Source organism: Suillus plorans, assembly GCF_016647745.1.
Source record: "Suillus plorans strain S12 chromosome Unknown HD556scaffold_55, whole genome shotgun sequence".
NCBI classification, from domain to species: Eukaryota; Fungi; Basidiomycota; class Agaricomycetes; order Boletales; family Suillaceae; genus Suillus; species Suillus plorans.
In genome coordinates this window covers 262275-280658 of record NW_024537439.1, presented here as the reverse complement: position 1 = coordinate 280658, position 18384 = coordinate 262275, and the positions used below count along the sequence as shown (strand labels likewise).

Here is an 18384-nt window from a genome sequence, read left to right as displayed (position 1 = left end):
ATTCGTCCAATCTACAGCGGGGTTATGGCTGACGAGCCAGGGTCGTCCAAGCAGGAACTTGTCTTTTGGACCAAGTTCGGCGAGGTAGAACCTTTCGGTAGTTACCCGTTGATCTATTTGGAAGGTGAGGTTGCAATACCTCACTATCGGCTTCTTTCCGAAGCAGGATCCATCAGCGTTTGAGAGCGTGAGCGGCTTCTCTAGCTGGTGCGTCAAGATGCTGTGCTGCATGACGACGTCCTGATTGACAAAGGACTCGCATGCCCCTGAATCTACGATCATAGATGTCTTTATCGGGGTGCTTCTTGTTCTGGATACTAGGGTGGCGTTCACCCGTAGTTCTTTCGTCGTCCCGGCCACCTTAATGGTGCGCAAGCAGGAGTCTTCTTCAATCATCTTTCTCCACGGGGTTCTGGGCTTTTTAGGGCAATCCGCGGCTTTGTGGCCGTTGACGTGGCACACAAAACATTTCTTCTCTCGTAGACATATACGAGTCTCCTTTCCGGTGAGATGCGCAGCGGCAAAGGTGTTTCTGGAAGTTGCCATATCGACGATGTGCAATCTTCAAATCTTCGTAGTGTTCCTGCAGGAAGTCTTCTACTGTGACAGCGGTTCTTATATTCTTGCGACTGGTCAGGCCGGTACAATCTTCACGCAAAGCTTCTTTGAGCTGTCGGTGCGTCGGGGTTTCTTCTACAAGCTTCAGTAACGTCGAAGGCAGGTACAATCAGGGATCTAGCGTCACAGGATGGGTGACGTGCAAATATAGACTTTAATCTTTTGTTACGACACCGGCGTGTCGTGTTCGACCAGGATAGTTCTAACAGCAAAGGCTCGATAGAGCGTTCGTGTTGCTGAGAGTCGTCGGCTCCTTAAGATGATAAGGAGTTGCGTACGCTTGCGTAGCTTGCCGGTTGACAAGGCTTGTCAGGCTTTGTCGATGGGCAAGGGGTTACGGGCGATGATAGCGGTATCGCTCACAAGGCAAGCAGGTAGCTTTTAGCAAGTCAAGTGAGGTTCAAGGTAAAACCTAGTAACCTGGTAAGATTAAAGTAAGGAACGTCTACTTTAATCCTCGTCCTTATATAAGGCTACTCTATCGTATCTAAGCTCAGCCTGAAGCTGGGTTCTAACCTGCTTATCTATCGAGTCAGAGATAACGTGCATGAGGCAGGCTTCTATCTAGGATAGGACCACGAGGTGTCCTTCTATCAGTGCATGAGGCAACACGAGGCTTGCCTTCTATCTTGATAACATAAATAGGTCTTCTAGACCTATGTCGTCATTGTGTTGTCAGCAGTCCAGACTGCTTATCTAAGCCGGCAGTTGCCGCTTATCTTCTTCTATCGTCTATGGCCTACAGGCCCGGTTATCGTCTATGGTCTCCGAGGTCTCTGGGTTCGGGTACGTGTCGCTGCCTTCGCAAGGCAGGCAGGGGTGGCAGAGGGGACAGTGTAGTTCACTGTAACACTATTCCCATTCATGAAGACAGCTCTTGCAACATAAAGAAAGGAGACATTCTTCATGAGCTTCTCAAGGCCACCTCCCTAATCATTTGTGATGAAATTCCGATGTTACACTGCCACATCCTGGAATGCCTTGACCGCACATTACGTGATCTTCTGAATGTTGATGCTGATTTTGGAGGAATAACCATGCTCTTTGGAGGAGACTTCAGACAGACCCTGCTGGTGGTGCCTCATGGATCCAGGGAGCAGATAGTGGGCGCTACCTTTTGCAGATCTCGCATTTGGTCAAGGCTTCATATATTCCATCTCAAGAGAAATATGCGTCTTGGTCAAGATCCCGCTTCCGACGATTTTGCAAGGTGGCTTCTTGAGATTGGAGCTGGTAGGGGCACAAATGAAGATGGAACTGTGACCCTCCCTGCCCGCATGCGGTGTCGCAACAATGATCTCCAGTCTCTCATCAATGCCCTATACTCAGAAATTCTGCTCCCTGATCGTCCTCCCTTAAATGATTCATACTTCCTGGATCGCACCATTCTTTCTGCAAAGAACACTGATGTGGATGAAATCAATGCCACTATCCTCGAATCATTCCCTGGAGAAAAAGCAGTCTTCACCAGCGCAGACTCAGTCACGGAGAGAGAATATGATTACATTCCCCCAGAGTTCCTTCATACCCTCGCCCCATCAGGCTTCCCTTTGCACAAATTGGAGGTCAAAGCAGGTGTTCCCCTGATGCTTTTGCGGAATTTGAACCCCTTGCAGGGACTCTATAATGGAACTCGCATGATCCTCCTGTCTTGGACCACCCGTGTCCTTAGGTGCCGTGTTCTTAGGGATGGAGATGATGAAGATCAGCAGGTCGATGAGAACACAGTCCTAATCCCTCGCATCACTATGGAATCCAGTTCTGAAGAGAACCCAATCCCCCTCAAGCGTCGCCAGTTTCCTGTTTGTCTTGCATTCGCTATGACAATCAACAAGGCGCAAGGTCAAAGCGTCAAGTGGGTTGGCCTTAATTTGCGGACTCCTGTCTTCAGCCATGGACAACTCTATGTGGCTTTATCTCGCTGCACCCACCCAGACAGGGTGTTTGCTATCTTTCCGGAGCATGAAGAAGGCTCAAATACAACCAATGCAGTATATACAGAAGTGCTTAGAGGACTCACAGATCGTATCAATGATTGACGTACTTATATATATAGAACTGACTGATCTTATGTACTATGTACTTTTAGTTTTCTTGAAATGCTGCTCATAAATGTACCTCTTTTTGAAATCCACTATCAAGGCGTGATCTTATTCAAAATGCACAATTTATTAGGATGCAGCCTGAGGCCAGGAAGCCAAAGGAGGGCGCAGCCCTCCTTTGGCTTCCTGTGACGAAGGAACAATGCTCATCAGGAGCCTTCAGAATTATTAGGATGAAGCTGAGGCCAGGAAGCTTTAAAAAGAGCGCGAAGCGCTCTTTTTATTGCTTCCTGTGCCGAAGGCAAAACGGGTGTGGACTAGTCATCTATGGTAGGATGTTGTGCACGTGGACAGAATTCAAATTATATGGCCAGCTTCTTCGAAGTTCTACTGAATAAACCTCAGTTCTGTTCAAACCGATTCTTGGAAAACACAAAAAGCGCACTTTGGCTTTCATGGAGATTACCTCCTCACAGCATTGCATGTACTCAGCAGCGGGCGATATGCTCCTATATACAACACTATAGATACCACGCTCTACGATCCATATACCTCAGATGGGAATTCGACCAAGGCTACAGAATGGATTGCGAATAATATTGATACTGCAAGAAGAGATCAGCTTGAAATGCGCAATTGCCTTAATCTCTACTTACGGAGTCGTAAAGACGCGTCCAGTTGGAGCCCAAGGAGGTATCAATGAGACGGTCGATATATTCACCCACAAGGGAATGAGTCAAAGCGGGTTGAAAGCGATCACGCAGCTGAGCCGCAGTCTGTTCGCCGAACGCAGCAAAGCACGGCAGCTTGGAGTCTAACACAGGTCATTGACATGAATTGATTCCGCCGACTGCGGATCTCTCACCTTTTTGCATCAGTTCCACCAGAACTGCGGATGATTGATGTCAACGTCATGAAACAGAACGGATCAAACATAAGTACTAACTTATGATTCGATCGCAGTGTTTTCTCGCTGCCTCGAACCCCTCACGAAACAGACGCTTAAACTCCAAAAAAGACTCTCCATCCACACCCCCCAGCACTTCGACATATTCCGGTGGTAGTTTGAATGGTGCAGCTTCAAAACCTATGTTACCCGGAGAATTGGACAACATGAACCCAAAATCTATATGAATAAGGTGTCCCTCTCGGTCCAGCAATATGTTCCCATTGTGCCGATCCTTTATTTGCAACAGGTACGTTACGATGGAATAACCTACGAAATGTGTAGAGCATTTAATATAGGAATCAAGGTATTGAGAGCGGGACAGACCTGCGAGTGACTTTGCAAAGTTGCGTTGCGCTCGGACAAACTTGGCCGTAGATGGATCACCATAAGTCTTGACATGTATTTCAGCACGTCATCGTTTGCGCAAAACGATGAAACGAGGGACCAACCGACTTGAAGTGATCTAGGAGAGTGACATATCCAAAACGGCCTTCCGCCAACCGTCTTGCATATTCGGACTTCTTGATGGAGTGTATTGACACGGCATCTGTTATGGTCTCTACCAAGCCCGACGATGCGCCAGTGATTAGAATCTGGAAGCTGGAAGTAGTTAAGCTCACGCCACTAACGTAATTTGTTGAAGCAAACTCACTAGCGGACCCAGCATTGACAGTCCTCTTCTTGCCAAATTTGCTCAAACTGCTGTATAAGCTGAACGGCGACCTGTTCTTGGCGAAGGTCGCCGCCAGTTTTGACGATCACAGAGACACAATCCCAGTTCGCTGGCGATGGTAAGTTCAACAACTGAATGCAATTTTTTCCATAGCAAGGCTATAGCCTTACCTAGATGACCATACGGTGATCCGTGCTGTATTCGACTCTGGAATGGCAGAAATGGCAGTCATACAATAGTAAAATTAGCCAAACCCACCTTCTTCGTCGCCCAAGATTCGCTGAATATTAAGGCGGAAGGATCGGCCTTATTCAGCTCACGTTTGATGATTGTTTCGTCCTCAGCAGTCTTCAGGTTATCGCCCACATCACCAATGCGCATTATCCTTTCTCCTTCCCTGTGTTCTCGCATACGCTCCATTCGCTCTTCCTCAAGCGCGATCATCTCCTTCATGATACGGTCTCTGATGGCGGCTGCCTCTGCGTGTTGTACACGCATCCGTGTGGTCGCTGGTGAATCACCAACCCTTCCAGCGAGCGAGGGATGTAGTGGCCCGCTGTTTGCCTGGTGATGCGGACTGACTAGCCAACCAGAACCAGGGAACCAACTCAGAGGACCAGACGGCGAACTCAAACCAACAAGAGTCGCAGTTGAATCGGAAGAAGGTAATGTGGTTACTGCTTCGCGAATAAGGTTCGCATTGAGCTGCGAAAGCATGACAGCTGCCGTACGCATGCGTTCGGAGTAATCGTCAAGCGAGAGTATACGGCTATTGCTGTTACTATTAGGTGGTGGATCTGGCAGCTGAGGGGTTGAAGGTAGTGTCGAAAACCGATCACCAGTGGGTGGAAAGGCGGGTGAAGAAGACAGCGATAATATCCCTTCTGGGTTGGGCGAAGAAGATAAGGAAGAGGTTCGAGACCACGCGACCATATCCAGTTCCTTGTTCTTCAGCACTGGTGGAAGTACAATGGACTCGGTAAGGTCTATTGGCCTGCGGAGAGACTCGCCGGCTCCGTACAGTTGTTCAACGAGGTCCATCTCTTCATCATCACCAATGAGAGAACTTGTACTGCTGGTAGCAGAAGCCACAGGGACCAGCGGAGCTTCTGCCTCCTCAGCGGACTCCTTTCCCAAGGCGTTTTCGGAGCCAACAACAGGATCCCCAAGGGGCTTGTGTTTCGAAGGAAGAGGTGACCTGGTGAAAGCAATGAGTTCTCTCGAAGCACCTTTGCGTTCGTTCTCCTTTGTTACGATCCGCTTCAGCGTCTCCTTATTACTTCTCTTTGTCGGATCAAAGTCGAGGTCATCGTGCAGTATCTCGATAATGAGCAAATAAGGTGCTCGCTCCGCAGAATTAAGCACAACGCTTTCGCCAGGGGGGATTCGAACTATCTTGTGGTGCGGTTGAGAGGCATTCCGAGATGCAGAATTATCGGATGAAGAGCACCACATAGGCATGCATACCTGAGATTCCATATCATGAACTGAGGTATAAATAAAGAGGAAGATGTTACCTCTGCAGGAAGCTTGTGGTTAAGAGCAGTTAATTCAGCTCTAAGGGCGCTTACTCGCGCAGGTTTTGGCACGACGAGTAGGCGGTTAGAGATATGTTCGAGCGTTATTAAGAATTGGATCTGTTACGCTTGTGTAAAGCCAAAGTGATAATGTCAGCGGAAATTGCTTACTTCTGAACGGTAATAGTGACTTTTGAGGAGATGCGCTTGTGAATCCAAATCATACCGTTGAAGGAGGGAATCGCCAAAGTTCAGTGGATTCTGCCGAAAAGGATGCTGGGTAGTTGGTATCGAAGGAGATGATTGGTATGGGCTGGCAACGCGTGATGGTTGTGAGGGATCAAGCTGATCGAGTGGATCCTCAGATAATGTTGACCGATGCATGTTTTGCAAATGAACCAGAGCGGGACTTGTCTGCGCGGCAACAACCGTCCGACGACGTTTGAGAATCTTCTTGGAGACCGCAGGATCATGGGGGGCACAACTATCATTAGAAGAGTGTTCATGAGAACTAGCCGTACGGCCATCTTCATTTTTTCCATCTGAACCACCGTCATCATCATCCCCAGAGTCATCACGGGTGGTCTTCCCTGATCCCGAAGCAACGTCATTGTCATCGGTCTGGACGCTTTTCAGGTCTGATCCGTCCTCGTCAGCACGGCCCTGCTGCAACGCAACCTCACCCATGACCTCAGTAAGCTCAGGCACGGCAGGAGTTCCAGCTAACATCAAACCAAGTCCAATGAATACCGGTTCGACATGGGTTTTAACCTTCCGACGTGAGAAGCGCGCCTGGAACGGCATGTCCAAGCCAGAGTACGGACCAGAGACTGGAGTTGGAAGATCACCAAAGATGATGTCATGACATCTTTGTAATGTCCGCTGGCATACCTGAAAAGACGGAGAACTACGTGATGAGGATAGATCTTGCAAAGAAGCTTGCATAAGCCAAAGGGTCTCCACAGGAATCAGCTGTGAGCTTGAAGCTACGGGGCTGCTGTCTACGTACAATCATGGCTATATGCGTGGACCGTTGTGAGATGTCTACTACAAAGCATTCCAGTGCCCGTGATTTGGAAGGCCGGGTGACGAGCAAATGACTAACGAGACTATTAGTATAATTCTACGACACGATGAACACTGGTAGATACCATATGAAACCCCATACTTCGCGTAATTCCTGCGTGTCAAGTTCTTTCAACCTTCGGGTAAGGTAGTATGTGATGCCTATATTGTCGGCATACAGCATCAAATATTGTAAGGCCACATGAACAGAGAAGAAGGACGGTGATAAAAACAGTCGTAGGAGAAGGGCATGGGACATGTCTGACAGGGCTGGTCGCCGTCTAGGACGGTGAGCAGTGCCAGAGACCCTGATCCTAAACTGCCTAGTTCCCACGGCTGCTATATGAATCTTTGTTAGTACACGTTGACAACTTTGGTCACTCTTGACTAACGCTTTACTTTCAATATGCTCTGGCCACTGCTCGCTCTCTCACTTTTTCCCTTATCATTAGCGGCACAGAAATCAGTGCACGAGCAGCTGGTGGATCTTGCAGCAGCTGGAAATGGACTCATACAGCTCAATGAACAGACTTATGATTTACTTGCCTCCCCGAAGCGCGACTGGTCGGCTGCTGTGCACTTCACTGCGCTCCATCCCCAGCGGCGCTGTGCTCCTTGCAAGTCAGTTACAAGATTCCAAACATGCATCGGAAGCTAATTGCGACCTTCACAGAGAATTTGAGCCAGCATTCACTGCTGTAGCTAAAGCATGGGCGAATGCTCCGAAAGACCAGCGGGACAAGCACTTCTTCGCTACTCTTGACTTTGATGATGGGCCCGCCGTCTTCCAAAAGGTAATCGTACCATTATATCTTACAAAGCCACAATCAAAAATTGACGCGTTCATTAGCTCGGCATGTCTTCTGCGCCAGGTGTTCACGTATATCCCCCGACTGATGGGCCAAACGCGTCTGCAAAGAAAGCCCCCTTCAAATACGATTTCCAAAAGTAGGAGTTTCACTAAACCCTTGATTTAAAACCCTTAGTGTACTCTACAGTGGTTTCGAAGCTGGACCCCTCGCTGAGCAACTCTCTGTTCACACCCCAATCCCTATCCCATATAAGGCTCCCTTTAACTGGGCGCGGGCGGGCAGCATCGTCTCACTCATCCCAATCATTACCCTTATCTTTCGTTTTATCAAACCAGCACTGCAAAACCGCTGGGTCTGGGCTGCTGGCACGATCGCTACTTCCCTAGTCATGACCTCCGGTTACATGTTTACTCGCATCAGAGGGGCACCTTATACTGGCCCTAACGGCGCTTGGATCGCTCAAGGCTATCAGAATCAGTATGGACAAGAAGTTCAAGTCATCGCCATGGTTTGTACGTCGTCTCGCACCTCACACCTCAGGTTGGTACTGATTATTCATAGATGGAATCTTGGCTGGATCTTTCTTGATGTTAACTGTCGTCACACCGCGCCAACTGTCGCCCACCCGTCAAAGAACTCAGGTATATCTCTGGACTACAGTAAACTTCCTCGTGTTCAGCATTTTAGTATCACTTTTCCGTGTTAAAAACCCAGGTTGGTCTATGTCGAGTATTCACACGCAGCGCTGATATTTCTGTTTTAGGCTATCCGTTCAAGCTCATTCTATAGAATCATGTAGTCCATTTCGCAAATTAATGGCAGCCACACATGCACTTGAATTATAAAAAGCAAATAAACATGTACATGCATGAGGTGTGACGAACGACGAAAGCCAAAAAGATATCCAGAATAAATCGATGTAATGATCTCTATGATAAGGATCTGTATAAGTGATCTACGAAGCATTCTCTTGCTGTTGGAAAACATCAACATAGCGGGTTCGTACATTGCGTTTGGTGGCTTGCGAGCGTGGGCGACTCGGTGTCATGGGAGTTGATGGCGGCGCTGGTGTATTTGGGAGAGATGTTGCTTCAGTGGGAGCAAGATTCGAACGCACTCGCATGGGCGGCTTAGCAGTGGGAGATGTGCTCAAATCAGTAACCGAAGCAGATCGGGCTGGTGGAGGTGCTGAACTTGCACCATTGGCATGAGGAAGTGGAGCACTTGCCCGCGCTGGTGAGGTTGTCTGTGCTCTTGAAGGAGGTGGGGGTGGTGCAGCTGACTGCGTGGTTTCAGTACCAGCCTGACAAGTCTTTGAGTGACATCACACATCCTGATAGCATTGGTCGCATACCTTCTTGTTTACCCAACGCTTGAGGTCTTTGTCGTAATAGAAAGCCGATTGATCTCCAAGACTAGCCTTGATAGGACCAGGGGCTGTTTCAGAACGCTTCCAGAATCGACCCAACCAAGAGCTTGGTGCCGCCGAAGCCGTCGCTGGCGGATTGGCATCTAGCGACAACAGCTATTGATGAATGTTGTGACGAAGAGGTAACCACAACTGACCTTTCTTTTCCTCTGTTTTCTTGACGTCCTCTACGGGCGTGGCAGATTTCTCACTGCTCCCAGATCCAGCTGGACGTTCACGTTTGTTTGCGTTATTGCCAAAGCCCAAATCCTCGTCCTCATCCTGGAAGCTTGGTTGCAGCTGGTGAGTCGGCATGGATGGGCTGGGAGCCACAGCCAACGCGGGGTCGTCCATTAAGGAGATGAAACCATCAGACGAAGCCTGGAAATGGTCGACTGAGTGAAAAGTGGCCGTGGTCGGTGTGGGGCCAGAGTCCGAATTGTTAAGCGAAGACCACCATCCTGTCTCTTGCTGTTGTTGCTCAGAGCCCTCCTCGGCAGTCATCTCTAAAGAGGGCTTTCGTGACAACGGTTCGGTACCATAGGCAGGGGCGTAGCCATTTGTTGTTGAATGCCCATTCATTCCCGAGCCATGTGCGGAGTACGGGTAAGCTGGTCGTGGTGGGTGCACAGGCGCAGTCAAGGGAGGTGCTGGTGACGGCTGCCGTGTTGAGTGGTAATAGTCCATGGCAGATGAGGCGCGATCAATAGGCACGTGGGAGTGAGAAGTTGAGACTGCCATCGCGGAACCGCTTCTGCGAGGAGGCGGTATACCTGACATTGAATGCGGATTCATCACCCCAGGGGGAGGCGATGGACTTGCGGAGGTTGTAGTTGATGAAATCTCGCTGAAGTGAGAGAAAGGTCCTAGGGATGACACTTGACTCTTTGACGGTACCGGCGGAGGCGAAGGCTCATCCCCTTCTCCAGCGATGAACTTCGTCAAGCGTCCCTCAAGCCAACTGCCGATACTGTCAAGACTAGGTTTGTTCACCTTCCCACCTATCCAAGATCCGCTCTTTGCCATCTGTGGAGTACCGATCAAGCGATTCGCTAACCCTTTCAATTGCTCGATAAGGACGGAATTGAGATAGTGTGATGGATGTGTCATTGCAGCGGTGATTGCCTCGCAATATCTGTAGTCCGATTAATAAGGCGCAGAATTGCACTAGAAGATAGACCCACCTGCTAGCTGCCTGTATCTCGCCAATCTCCGCGAGATACGAAGCCCTGATAAGCTTGTATGCCTGTAAATGCGGCAGCCCGTGGAATGGTTCTTGTCCTTTTGTAACGCTCTTCAGCGAGAAGGCAAACTCGGCAATTTCGGACAGAATGATGGGGTCAGTGTCTTTATAGAAAGAGGGCCATGCGTGTGGATTCCGCGAGCCGATAAGAACAATTCGACCCGATGGACTCCCAATTCCACCTATCGGAGAAGTCTGAGGAGAGAGCAAGTAACTGACGGATGATCTTAGCACAGGAAAACAAGTACAAGAATTATACAATTACCATACATGCGCAGCTTCGACCTGTTGATGTGATACAAGGTAGTCGCCCAGTGCAGTCAGGGCTGCGGACCACTCAGGGGACACAGGACTGGAAACCATCGATGCTACAAGTTCTGGCCACTTCGATAAAGCATTGGCAGGGATTTGTGCTGCCATTGCTGGTGAAGGAAAACTAGGCGACATTGGCGTGGTGTGCACAACAGCCGGTGTAGGGACTTGCAATGTAGCCGTTCTGGCGAGCAGATTGGTGGGAATCAGTTCCTGGACTGTTTGTCAAGTAGCTTCATATCAGAAAATTCAGCTCAGAAAATGATCACTGACCAGCAGTTGGTCCCTGACCAGAGAATAAACTGTAGACTACACGAAGCCACTCTCTTCCGTTACTGGAAGGAGGTACATGTTCCTTTCCTCGTCCAACAAAAGCCGTCCGCTGTGCATCGTGAATGCCCAATTCTCCTTTGATGAACTCGTTGACAACGTCCTTCCAAGCCTCCTTGTCGATGCTGCTTGCAATGACCATCGCGTGTGCCCACAGTTTCTCATCCAGCGCATAATTATAAGCTTGTCTCCTTTCGCCTCTCACAAGGAATTCTTGTATCTTGTCTAACGCGGATGGAAGGAGCATGGAAACTGATATGGGTGTCTCACTCGTGCTAGTGTGACTACCGTTGAGGCCAGGAATCGTACCAAGGGCATTGGGTACACAAGAAGCAAAACCCGGTGTCGAGATGTCAGCACCCTCAGACGCAGCAATGCGTGGAAGCAGTGCCGTTCTCACAGCTGAGTCAATGTGAGCGCTGGAATGAAATGAGTTAAGGATACCTATTCATGGTCTGGCGACAGACCTTCCCGACAGTGCACCATCGTTCTCAACCATGATCTTGAGCAACTTGACTAGAATCAATTTCCCTTCAGTACGCTGCTTCTCGGTTCCATCTGACATATACGTCGTCGCACGTGTGAGTTCTTCAATCCGATCCTCCAGATACTTGACGACGCGTGCTTTCTTCGTTTTCACTTGAGATGACGCCCCAGTGCGCACGATACTGACAGGTGTACCAGGGTCAGAAAACAAAGGACCAGGATAAGCAGCAGCAGAAGGTTCAAGCGCAAATTCCGGGAGAAGTTTGTGCAACACACGTACACGCACATCCGTCGAGTGACGAGACGACAGCGCAACATCATATCCAGTGATAAGGTCAGGGGAGCTGTGGAAGCATGTAACCATCTTGCCACCAAAACCAAAACTGATCACTGGGGCTCGCGAAGATGTACGACCCAAAGGATCGTTTGAGCCTAAGAGAGAAGGGGAGGGTGCATATGGAGGGCGAACCGTGGATGAAATAAGAAGCTCCTGACTGTACGCAGACACCGCACCGTACGGGCTTGGTTCACCGGGACGAGGCTTCGGAACCAACCCATTAACTTCGCGCTGAGGGGGGATTCCTATGGGCATGGATGCCGTGGAATGCAAAGATCCATTGGAACCTGAATGATCACGATATTCGGGCTGTACCAGAGCCACAGCATTCTTGGCAAGTGCATATGGATCAGGGGCTGGAGAGGCCTGACGCGAATTATGGAAGGGGGATGAAGTCCTCTCATACGTGGCATGCGATCTGGGCTCGTAACTGTTCGCCACAACTGGAACTGTCGAGTTGTAGGCACTCTTAACAGATCCTGCATGGCTTGTGAACGAGCGGACAGAACTAGGAGATGTTGCTCTGTTGGGCGAAGCATAGCGTGACGGCTCATATGTAGAGGGCGGATGGGGAGGACCAGGATATACATCCTGTTCACCGGAATTGAAAGCGTTGCGCAAAGGAGAGGAAACCCTCTTTACCGGACTACGCAGGGATGACACATTTGAACCATTGGATCCATCTCTGGAATGAGAAGGGGACCGCCGTAGCACTGAGCCTCGCATCATCATCGTGTCTTGGTGTTGATGCACCTTGCCTCTAGGCGGGGAAGAAGGTGGGCTGCTATGCAGCTGTGTGGAACCATTCAAACTAGCATACTCTGCAGGAAGTGGAAGCGTGTAGGGATCTCGAATGGCATGGAAAGAAGGGGATGTTGCCTCGGTATCGGTCTGCAAACTTTCCGGATCGTCCCAAGGCATATCATCAGACGTGTAGGCGCGACTCTCTGAGTGCAAGTCATGACTTGGTAGTGGATATGTCTCGGTGGCAGGAGAGATAACACGTTGGGTAACGTCCGTAAATGAGCTAGATGAACCCTGTTTAGGAGTAGGTGCTTCGTCAAGTAATTCCTGCTCATAAGAGTTTTGTGGGGGTGTCGGTGGATTCGCGTGTAGAGGAGGGGCAGCCAATGGGGATGTACGAGTGCCCGCTTGTGATAAACTATGTTGCGTGTAATGATTGCCAACAGTCGGTTGTGGAAGCTGCTGTAGAAGCTTGGGTGGCGAGGTAACACCCAAAGCGCCTGTAAGCTGACGTGTCACTTGCGCTCGTGGAGGTGGATGGGAAATTGGAGGTTGTGCCACATTACCGGAAAGGCTGCCGTACCGAGTACTATTAGAAGGGGGAGGGGGAGTAGGGGGAGTAGGGGGCACAGCGGGTACAGGGGGTACAGGAGGGATTTGCGAAGGCTGGCCATACGAGGCATACTGTCCCAATGATGGTGCGCGTGCGCTCACAGCACGCTTTGGCACCTTCGGAGGAGGAAGAGGGGGGTCATATGCATTCGACTTCTGTGGACGATAAGATGCAGCCGACATTGCAGGAGGAACTTGAGCAGGAGGAGGAGGGATGCTGGGAGAAGCTGGCTTAGGAGGTGCAGCGTACGCAGACGACGAATAAGGTTGAGAAACCGAGCGTGTCATGGGGTTATACGGCTCATATGTTGTCTGAGAGTCGGCAGGTGCAGCAAGTGGTTGTGACGCGCGAGTGGGTGCGATGTTAACGGTGGGTTTGTAATGATCGTAGCTGCCGTGTACCGGCGCATATGGTTGGCTTGGATATTGACTCCCGCCGTATTGCGAGGAATTGGCAGTTGAGTCTGGTGTGTACTGGTGATAAGCACTCGCTGTACCGCTAACATTATGACCTCCTTGCACTGCAGGGAATTAACACTGCAGATGCAGCAAATTTACACAACCGACACACCTGGTTGTTGGACATACGAGACCTGCGGTTGAGTCGTGGAGTAACCAGGCGCAGAGGACCACTCTTGAGACTGTTCGTAACCGGCAGCAGAGTATTGCGAGCTGTCAGGAACCTGGTTCACAGGAACACTGGCATCGTGGTCCACAGCAACTGACCAGGGATCTTGTTCAAAAGGCTGAATGCCCTTTGGAATGTCTTCAGCGAACAAGCTGGAAGCGTCCTGGCCCATGTCAGATGGATAAGAAGCAGACTCGTGCTGTCCATATTCATGTACCACCAACCCGGCAGGTGGTGTCGTGTCAGTCTCCTCGTTGCCAATAACCGAAAACGGATCCGGCCCAGCATCGCCATCTGAACCAAATAACGAAGCCGCAGCTTCCACAGTACTCATGTTTGCAACGTTTCCGTCAAGCAGGCCAGTAGAATTCGTGGTCTTGAGAAAAGCAGGATGCTGACGTTTCGTTGAAAGCTTTTGCGCTTGGCCAAGTGACGGTAGTGCCTACTTTAGCACTAGAACTAATATTACCTTTGTTTGTCACCGTTTACTTGGAACCTTTCCGCGGGATCATTAGTTCATCCGAGTAACATGCATGCGGTGCAAGACAGGATCCATGATGATTATAACTGGTGTGCTCAGGTATCTATACGATCGATATGTACCACGGATGGGAAAAAATGACGACAAAGATGATAGCAAAATGAAAGTTTGAATATCGACAGCAAAGAAGCAGGGAATGCAAATATCATACTGAATGAATGTAAAGAGTGTGCAATTAATAATGTTGATTGCGTGGATAATCGTGGTGTGAGTGATTGCGGAATGAGGAAAAATTGATGCGAATATACCATAGCATTGCGAGTGGAGCAAAGAGGAAATAGGGAGTGAAGCAAGAAACAATGGTCATAGAACACGCTATTAGTTAACTGGCTTGTGCAATAATGAGGGGTAGTCCGCAGGTTTATCCGAGGCCTTTGAGGCATTAATCGTGCGCTCTAGAAGACGTTCAACTATTGGGTGTTGGTCAGATAATATTTCATTTATCTCGGTTGTATTTCATCAACATACTAGAAATAAGATGCTTGCTGTAAGCGCTCGAGTATCTGCGCATGCTGACGAGCTGAGGACGGATCTTAGCAATCAGAATCTCCTTCTGATCGGGTTCTGCCACGGTCAGTGCCCGCTGAAGGACGTAGTCTACATGAACGGTCAGTAATTAGAACTTTAATGTAAGAACATAGCAACGCACTGGCAAATTGATCCTTCATCATGGACACAATTGGGCTGACACCATCGGTCTTCGGCATGATGATCTCATCGATAAGGATACGACGTTCCTCAATACCAGCGGTAACGAGAGCCTTCTCACAGACGTTTGATGCGAACTTGTGGCGAGCCATATTCAGCATTTGGCCACGAAGTTTGGTGATGACTTGATTCCGATCTTGAGGCTTGCCTTGTTCGAGCACAAATTGAACAACGTAGTTCTTCGTGACTCGTTAGCAACGGGCAAGAGTCTAACAGTGGTGAGTACACACCCCGAATTGATCCTGCATCAGATTGATCATATACTTGTGCAGTTCATCCATGAGAGGACGAGTTGTCTCTTCAGGCAGGTGCTCAAAGCATCGCTGCAATACACGACACCCATATGGATGCGTGGAGAGGTCATACACGTTACCCCTGAATGAATTGACGAAGCCCAGTCGCTCATGCGACACGCGTTCGATCAACTTTTGGATGACCTACAGATACATTAGCCTAAAGCATTTAACGTGTAAGGAGCATACTGACGTGGTTGCCGTTCGCATCCTTTACGCATTTAAGTACATGCGGATCAAGTTCCCTGACGAATGACGCTTGCTGATCTGGAAGGACAAATTCTACCGCCTAACAAATTTGAATTAGACACCGCGAGGGACTGCGAACGTGTATGCAGACCTTCTGCACAACACGGCAGCCATACATCTGTAATGACAGTGGTAGAATATGACCCTCCATCGCGTTGGCAAGAACAGTCTTTTGAACTTGCGTTCCGTGCTCAAACAGCTTTTGGATGACCTATGGAAACTATCAGATGTGATAGCAGGTAAAACGTCATGCTGTAAACATACATAGTTACCAAATACATCTTGAATGAGTTGCAAGGCATTGTCAGGGACGATCTCATCAAAGACACCTTGTTTCTCCTCCGAGGTAGCTGTCTCAAGTTTCTGTTGAATGAAGCGAGACCCGTGTTGATCACCGCTAAACTCGACAATATAGCCATAGATATCCTGAGAGTTGATCAGTTTGCTATCTGTCGCAATTGAATTGAACACACCCTAAGCTCCCACTTGCGCGCTTTGTTCGCTCTGAACTCGTCCAATAAAGGACTGCGCAAAGCTGAGCCAGCGTCATTCGCATCTTGACGCCGCCCAGGGCGTAAGTTTTGGTGATAAAATGGTATTCCATGAGCGGTATGACCATACATAGCGCCGTTGGGAATCATGAAGGGGAGCTGGGCACCATAATCAGCAGCATAACCCTGGTGGGGAGTGTATGAGATCATGGTGGGGCGCAAAGTGTTTTGAAGAGCCACCTGTTGTTGCAGTCCATACTAGGGTTGAAGGATCAGGGCCGCCCTAGATGCAATCTAAGATAAATAAATAAAACCTACCTGTTTCTTGTCGGGCATACTACCAGCGGGCGCCGCAGCGCTGAGCTGAGGAGTTGGCATCGGAGAGAGTGGAGGCATAGTTGGATACATTATTGGCTGATGCGCGGGGTAATAATATTGCGAGGGCGTTCGCGCGGAGGCTGAATAGTCGTAGTATATACTAGACTGTTGGCCAGTAGGAGCATTATGGTGTAACGGCTGTGGTGATACACCAGGGTATAGGTTTGCCGCAGGAGTGTTATTCATCCCAGCAGATGAAGGGTAGAGTGAAGGGTCCGTCGGGGTACTGTATCCATATCCATAATCCATGTAGGGGTCGCGTGTTGTGCCATTGGTATAATACGACGAATAATCTGCCTGAGGGTAACTACCATACGGGAGTCGTCCTTGAACCATTTGCGGGGGTGGTCGCACCTGCAGGACACCAGGGGAATGAGAAGCAACAGCACCGGACGGTGAAGAGGCGGATTGGTGGCGGTATTGTCCGTTGACATGATCGTCCTCGACTGCCATCCCTCTCAGACTCATAGACAATTCGTTTTCAACAACTGAAGACACCTGCAAGGAGTCAAAGCCACCATTTTGACCACCGAAGGCAGACGATCCATAGCCCGATGCATTTGAAGAAGCCGCATATCTGTTGGAGACTCCGGTTTCCTTTCCGAGAGTATTGTCGAACCTCTGCGGAGAGAACTGACCGGCCTTTGCCGAGGAGCGATCGTCCTTGAAAGATCTTTTAGCACGCCTTTGAGATTTATTAGGAACACATACAACTCTTGGGCCTGACAACGCGGCTGCTTGCGCTGCGGTTGCTTGCCTTTGCCGAGCATGATGCAGGGACAAGGGGGAATTGGTGTCCTATCAAATGTTGAACACTAAACAAACGCCGTGAAAGAATTGACTGACCAACTGCGAGAACTCCTTCTTTTGAGGGCTTCCACTCAGCTCATCCCAGGTTCCGCTAGACGGCCTTGGCGCACTCCAGCTTTCTCCCAGATTTCCTCGGTAACCGCTCTCAGCCTGGGATGGTGAGAGGTCGGTCACACTTGCAGCGGAGGATATCGAGGCATTCTTCTTTGAGGCCGGTGTCGTTGATCCCCATACCTAGATAATATCACGTAAGCAAAAGGGTCAACTTCGTAGAATGTTCCGCCCACCTGCCAACCTGAGTTGAGACCCTTGAGTCCGGAGGCCCCGGCTATTGCGACGCCAAACATGTTCGCTGTTGTGGGAGTCAGGTTCCTCTGTGACTGTGCCTGGGTAAGAATCAATCAGGTTAGAAAGCTGTAAGCATACGTTATTCGGCGAAGCTGAAGGAGAGTGCCCAGACGAGCGCGTCGATGAGCCCGATGGCTTCCGAGAAGTATCACCATGATGAGTTGACATGGCAGGCTGGAGGAGGAAAGTGATTTGCGCACTAGGTCCGGTAAGTTAAAGGGATGATGGTAGAAAACCGAGGTGGTAACTCACAGAAGAAGCAAACAACAGCGAAGAGCAGATTATAGAGTTTTAAGTGGAAGTGTGCAAACGAATTAGCTGAAAAAGGCGAGGGTAAGAGTTAGTTATGCAATGAAACACGTTTCGACCCAGTTACAAGTGAAAAACCGGAACGGAGAACGGGAGAAACGCGCCTGTATAGTGCAGAATAGTTGTCGTAAATAAGCCACGATGTGAGGCAATTGAACATGACGCGTGAATGGACGAACAAGTGCGGATCAATGACTTACCAAAGGATATACGACAGTGACTTGAAGAAACTGCCAGTAAACTAGTAGATGAAGAGGAAAGGAAGAAGACACGTCCCCCGTTCAAGTGAAGGCGCGCGTAAGACGAAAAACAGAGCGATCGGGTGCGCTCAGGGATAGATTATTTCTACCACGACTAATACTGAAGGGGTATGTATTGAGTCGGCTGGTGATTTTTGGTTCCGTTACTTCACGGTCAAATGGATCCGCTCGGCAAGTATATGCATATGCACAGCTGTAAGCTGCCACCTGTTTGACCAAAA

The 18384-nt window shown here is 49.4% G+C and overlaps 5 protein-coding genes across 5 annotated transcripts; 1 reads left to right on the top strand and 4 right to left on the bottom strand.

Moving 5' to 3' along the window:
• Nucleotides 1–3235: 3235 nt before the first annotated feature.
• HD556DRAFT_1446677 (kinase-like protein) lies at nucleotides 3236–7123 on the bottom strand (the record flags this gene model as incomplete). Its single annotated transcript, XM_041307135.1, has 13 exons — nucleotides 3236–3265; nucleotides 3317–3474; nucleotides 3526–3549; nucleotides 3607–3876; nucleotides 3934–4000; nucleotides 4059–4209; nucleotides 4262–4391; nucleotides 4453–4489; nucleotides 4541–5749; nucleotides 5800–5919; nucleotides 5971–6756; nucleotides 6809–6899; nucleotides 6951–7123. The coding sequence occupies 13 exons, from the start codon at nucleotides 7121–7123 to the stop codon at nucleotides 3236–3238; spliced, it is 3246 nt and encodes a 1081-aa protein (XP_041156910.1).
• A 99-nt stretch (nucleotides 7124–7222) lies between these two features.
• Nucleotides 7223–8531, top strand: HD556DRAFT_1395695 (uncharacterized protein). The gene is made up of 6 exons (XM_041303682.1): nucleotides 7223–7485; nucleotides 7538–7658; nucleotides 7715–7812; nucleotides 7863–8188; nucleotides 8238–8390; nucleotides 8440–8531. Exons 1-6 carry the CDS (start codon nucleotides 7271–7273, stop codon nucleotides 8463–8465), a joined length of 939 nt encoding a protein of 312 aa, XP_041156909.1. The 5' UTR covers nucleotides 7223–7270; the 3' UTR covers nucleotides 8466–8531.
• A 118-nt stretch (nucleotides 8532–8649) lies between these two features.
• HD556DRAFT_1492319 (Sec23-binding domain of Sec16-domain-containing protein) lies at nucleotides 8650–11915 on the bottom strand (the record flags this gene model as incomplete). The annotated part of the gene is made up of 7 exons (XM_041308813.1): nucleotides 8650–8988; nucleotides 9031–9188; nucleotides 9243–10219; nucleotides 10269–10541; nucleotides 10593–10857; nucleotides 10913–11388; nucleotides 11437–11915. Coding segments are annotated over 7 exons (2967 nt in total), but the record flags the coding sequence as incomplete, so codon positions are not given.
• A 2720-nt stretch (nucleotides 11916–14635) lies between these two features.
• On the bottom strand, nucleotides 14636–16466 carry HD556DRAFT_1243280 (ARM repeat-containing protein; the record flags this gene model as incomplete). The annotated part of the gene is made up of 9 exons (XM_041298357.1): nucleotides 14636–14727; nucleotides 14786–14914; nucleotides 14967–15204; nucleotides 15256–15462; nucleotides 15512–15607; nucleotides 15659–15778; nucleotides 15832–15993; nucleotides 16041–16316; nucleotides 16377–16466. The coding sequence occupies 9 exons, from the start codon at nucleotides 16464–16466 to the stop codon at nucleotides 14636–14638; spliced, it is 1410 nt and encodes a 469-aa protein (XP_041156907.1).
• A 103-nt stretch (nucleotides 16467–16569) lies between these two features.
• On the bottom strand, nucleotides 16570–17904 carry HD556DRAFT_761599 (uncharacterized protein). Its single transcript, XM_041311546.1, has 7 exons — nucleotides 17847–17904; nucleotides 17673–17793; nucleotides 17534–17626; nucleotides 17283–17480; nucleotides 17148–17234; nucleotides 16935–17099; nucleotides 16570–16882 (listed from the first exon to the last, which is right to left on the bottom strand). Exons 2-7 carry the CDS (start codon nucleotides 17760–17762, stop codon nucleotides 16619–16621), a joined length of 897 nt encoding a protein of 298 aa, XP_041156906.1. The 5' UTR covers nucleotides 17763–17793; nucleotides 17847–17904; the 3' UTR covers nucleotides 16570–16618.
• Nucleotides 17905–18384: the final 480 nt, after the last annotated feature.

What these genes read in the sequence shown, in the direction of transcription:
- HD556DRAFT_1395695 (XM_041303682.1), top strand. Translation starts at nt 7,271, where the DNA reads ATGCTCTGGCCACTGCTCGCTCTCTCACTTTTTCCCTTATCATTAGCG. An exon ending in TTCAAATACGATTTCCAAAA is followed by an intron (nt 7,813 to 7,862) that starts GTAGGAGTTTCA and finishes TGTACTCTACAG; the next exon opens with TGGTTTCGAAGCTGGACCCC. An exon ending in TTTCCGTGTTAAAAACCCAG is followed by an intron (nt 8,391 to 8,439) that starts GTTGGTCTATGT and finishes TTTCTGTTTTAG; the next exon opens with GCTATCCGTTCAAGCTCATT.
- HD556DRAFT_761599 (XM_041311546.1), bottom strand. Translation starts at nt 17,762, where the DNA reads ATGTCAACTCATCATGGTGATACTTCTCGGAAGCCATCGGGCTCATCG. An exon ending in AGAAGGAGTTCTCGCAGTTG is followed by an intron (nt 17,235 to 17,282) that starts GTCAGTCAATTC and finishes AACATTTGATAG; the next exon opens with GACACCAATTCCCCCTTGTC. An exon ending in GTGGCTTTGACTCCTTGCAG is followed by an intron (nt 16,883 to 16,934) that starts GTGTCTTCAGTT and finishes GAGGGATGGCAG; the next exon opens with TCGAGGACGATCATGTCAAC.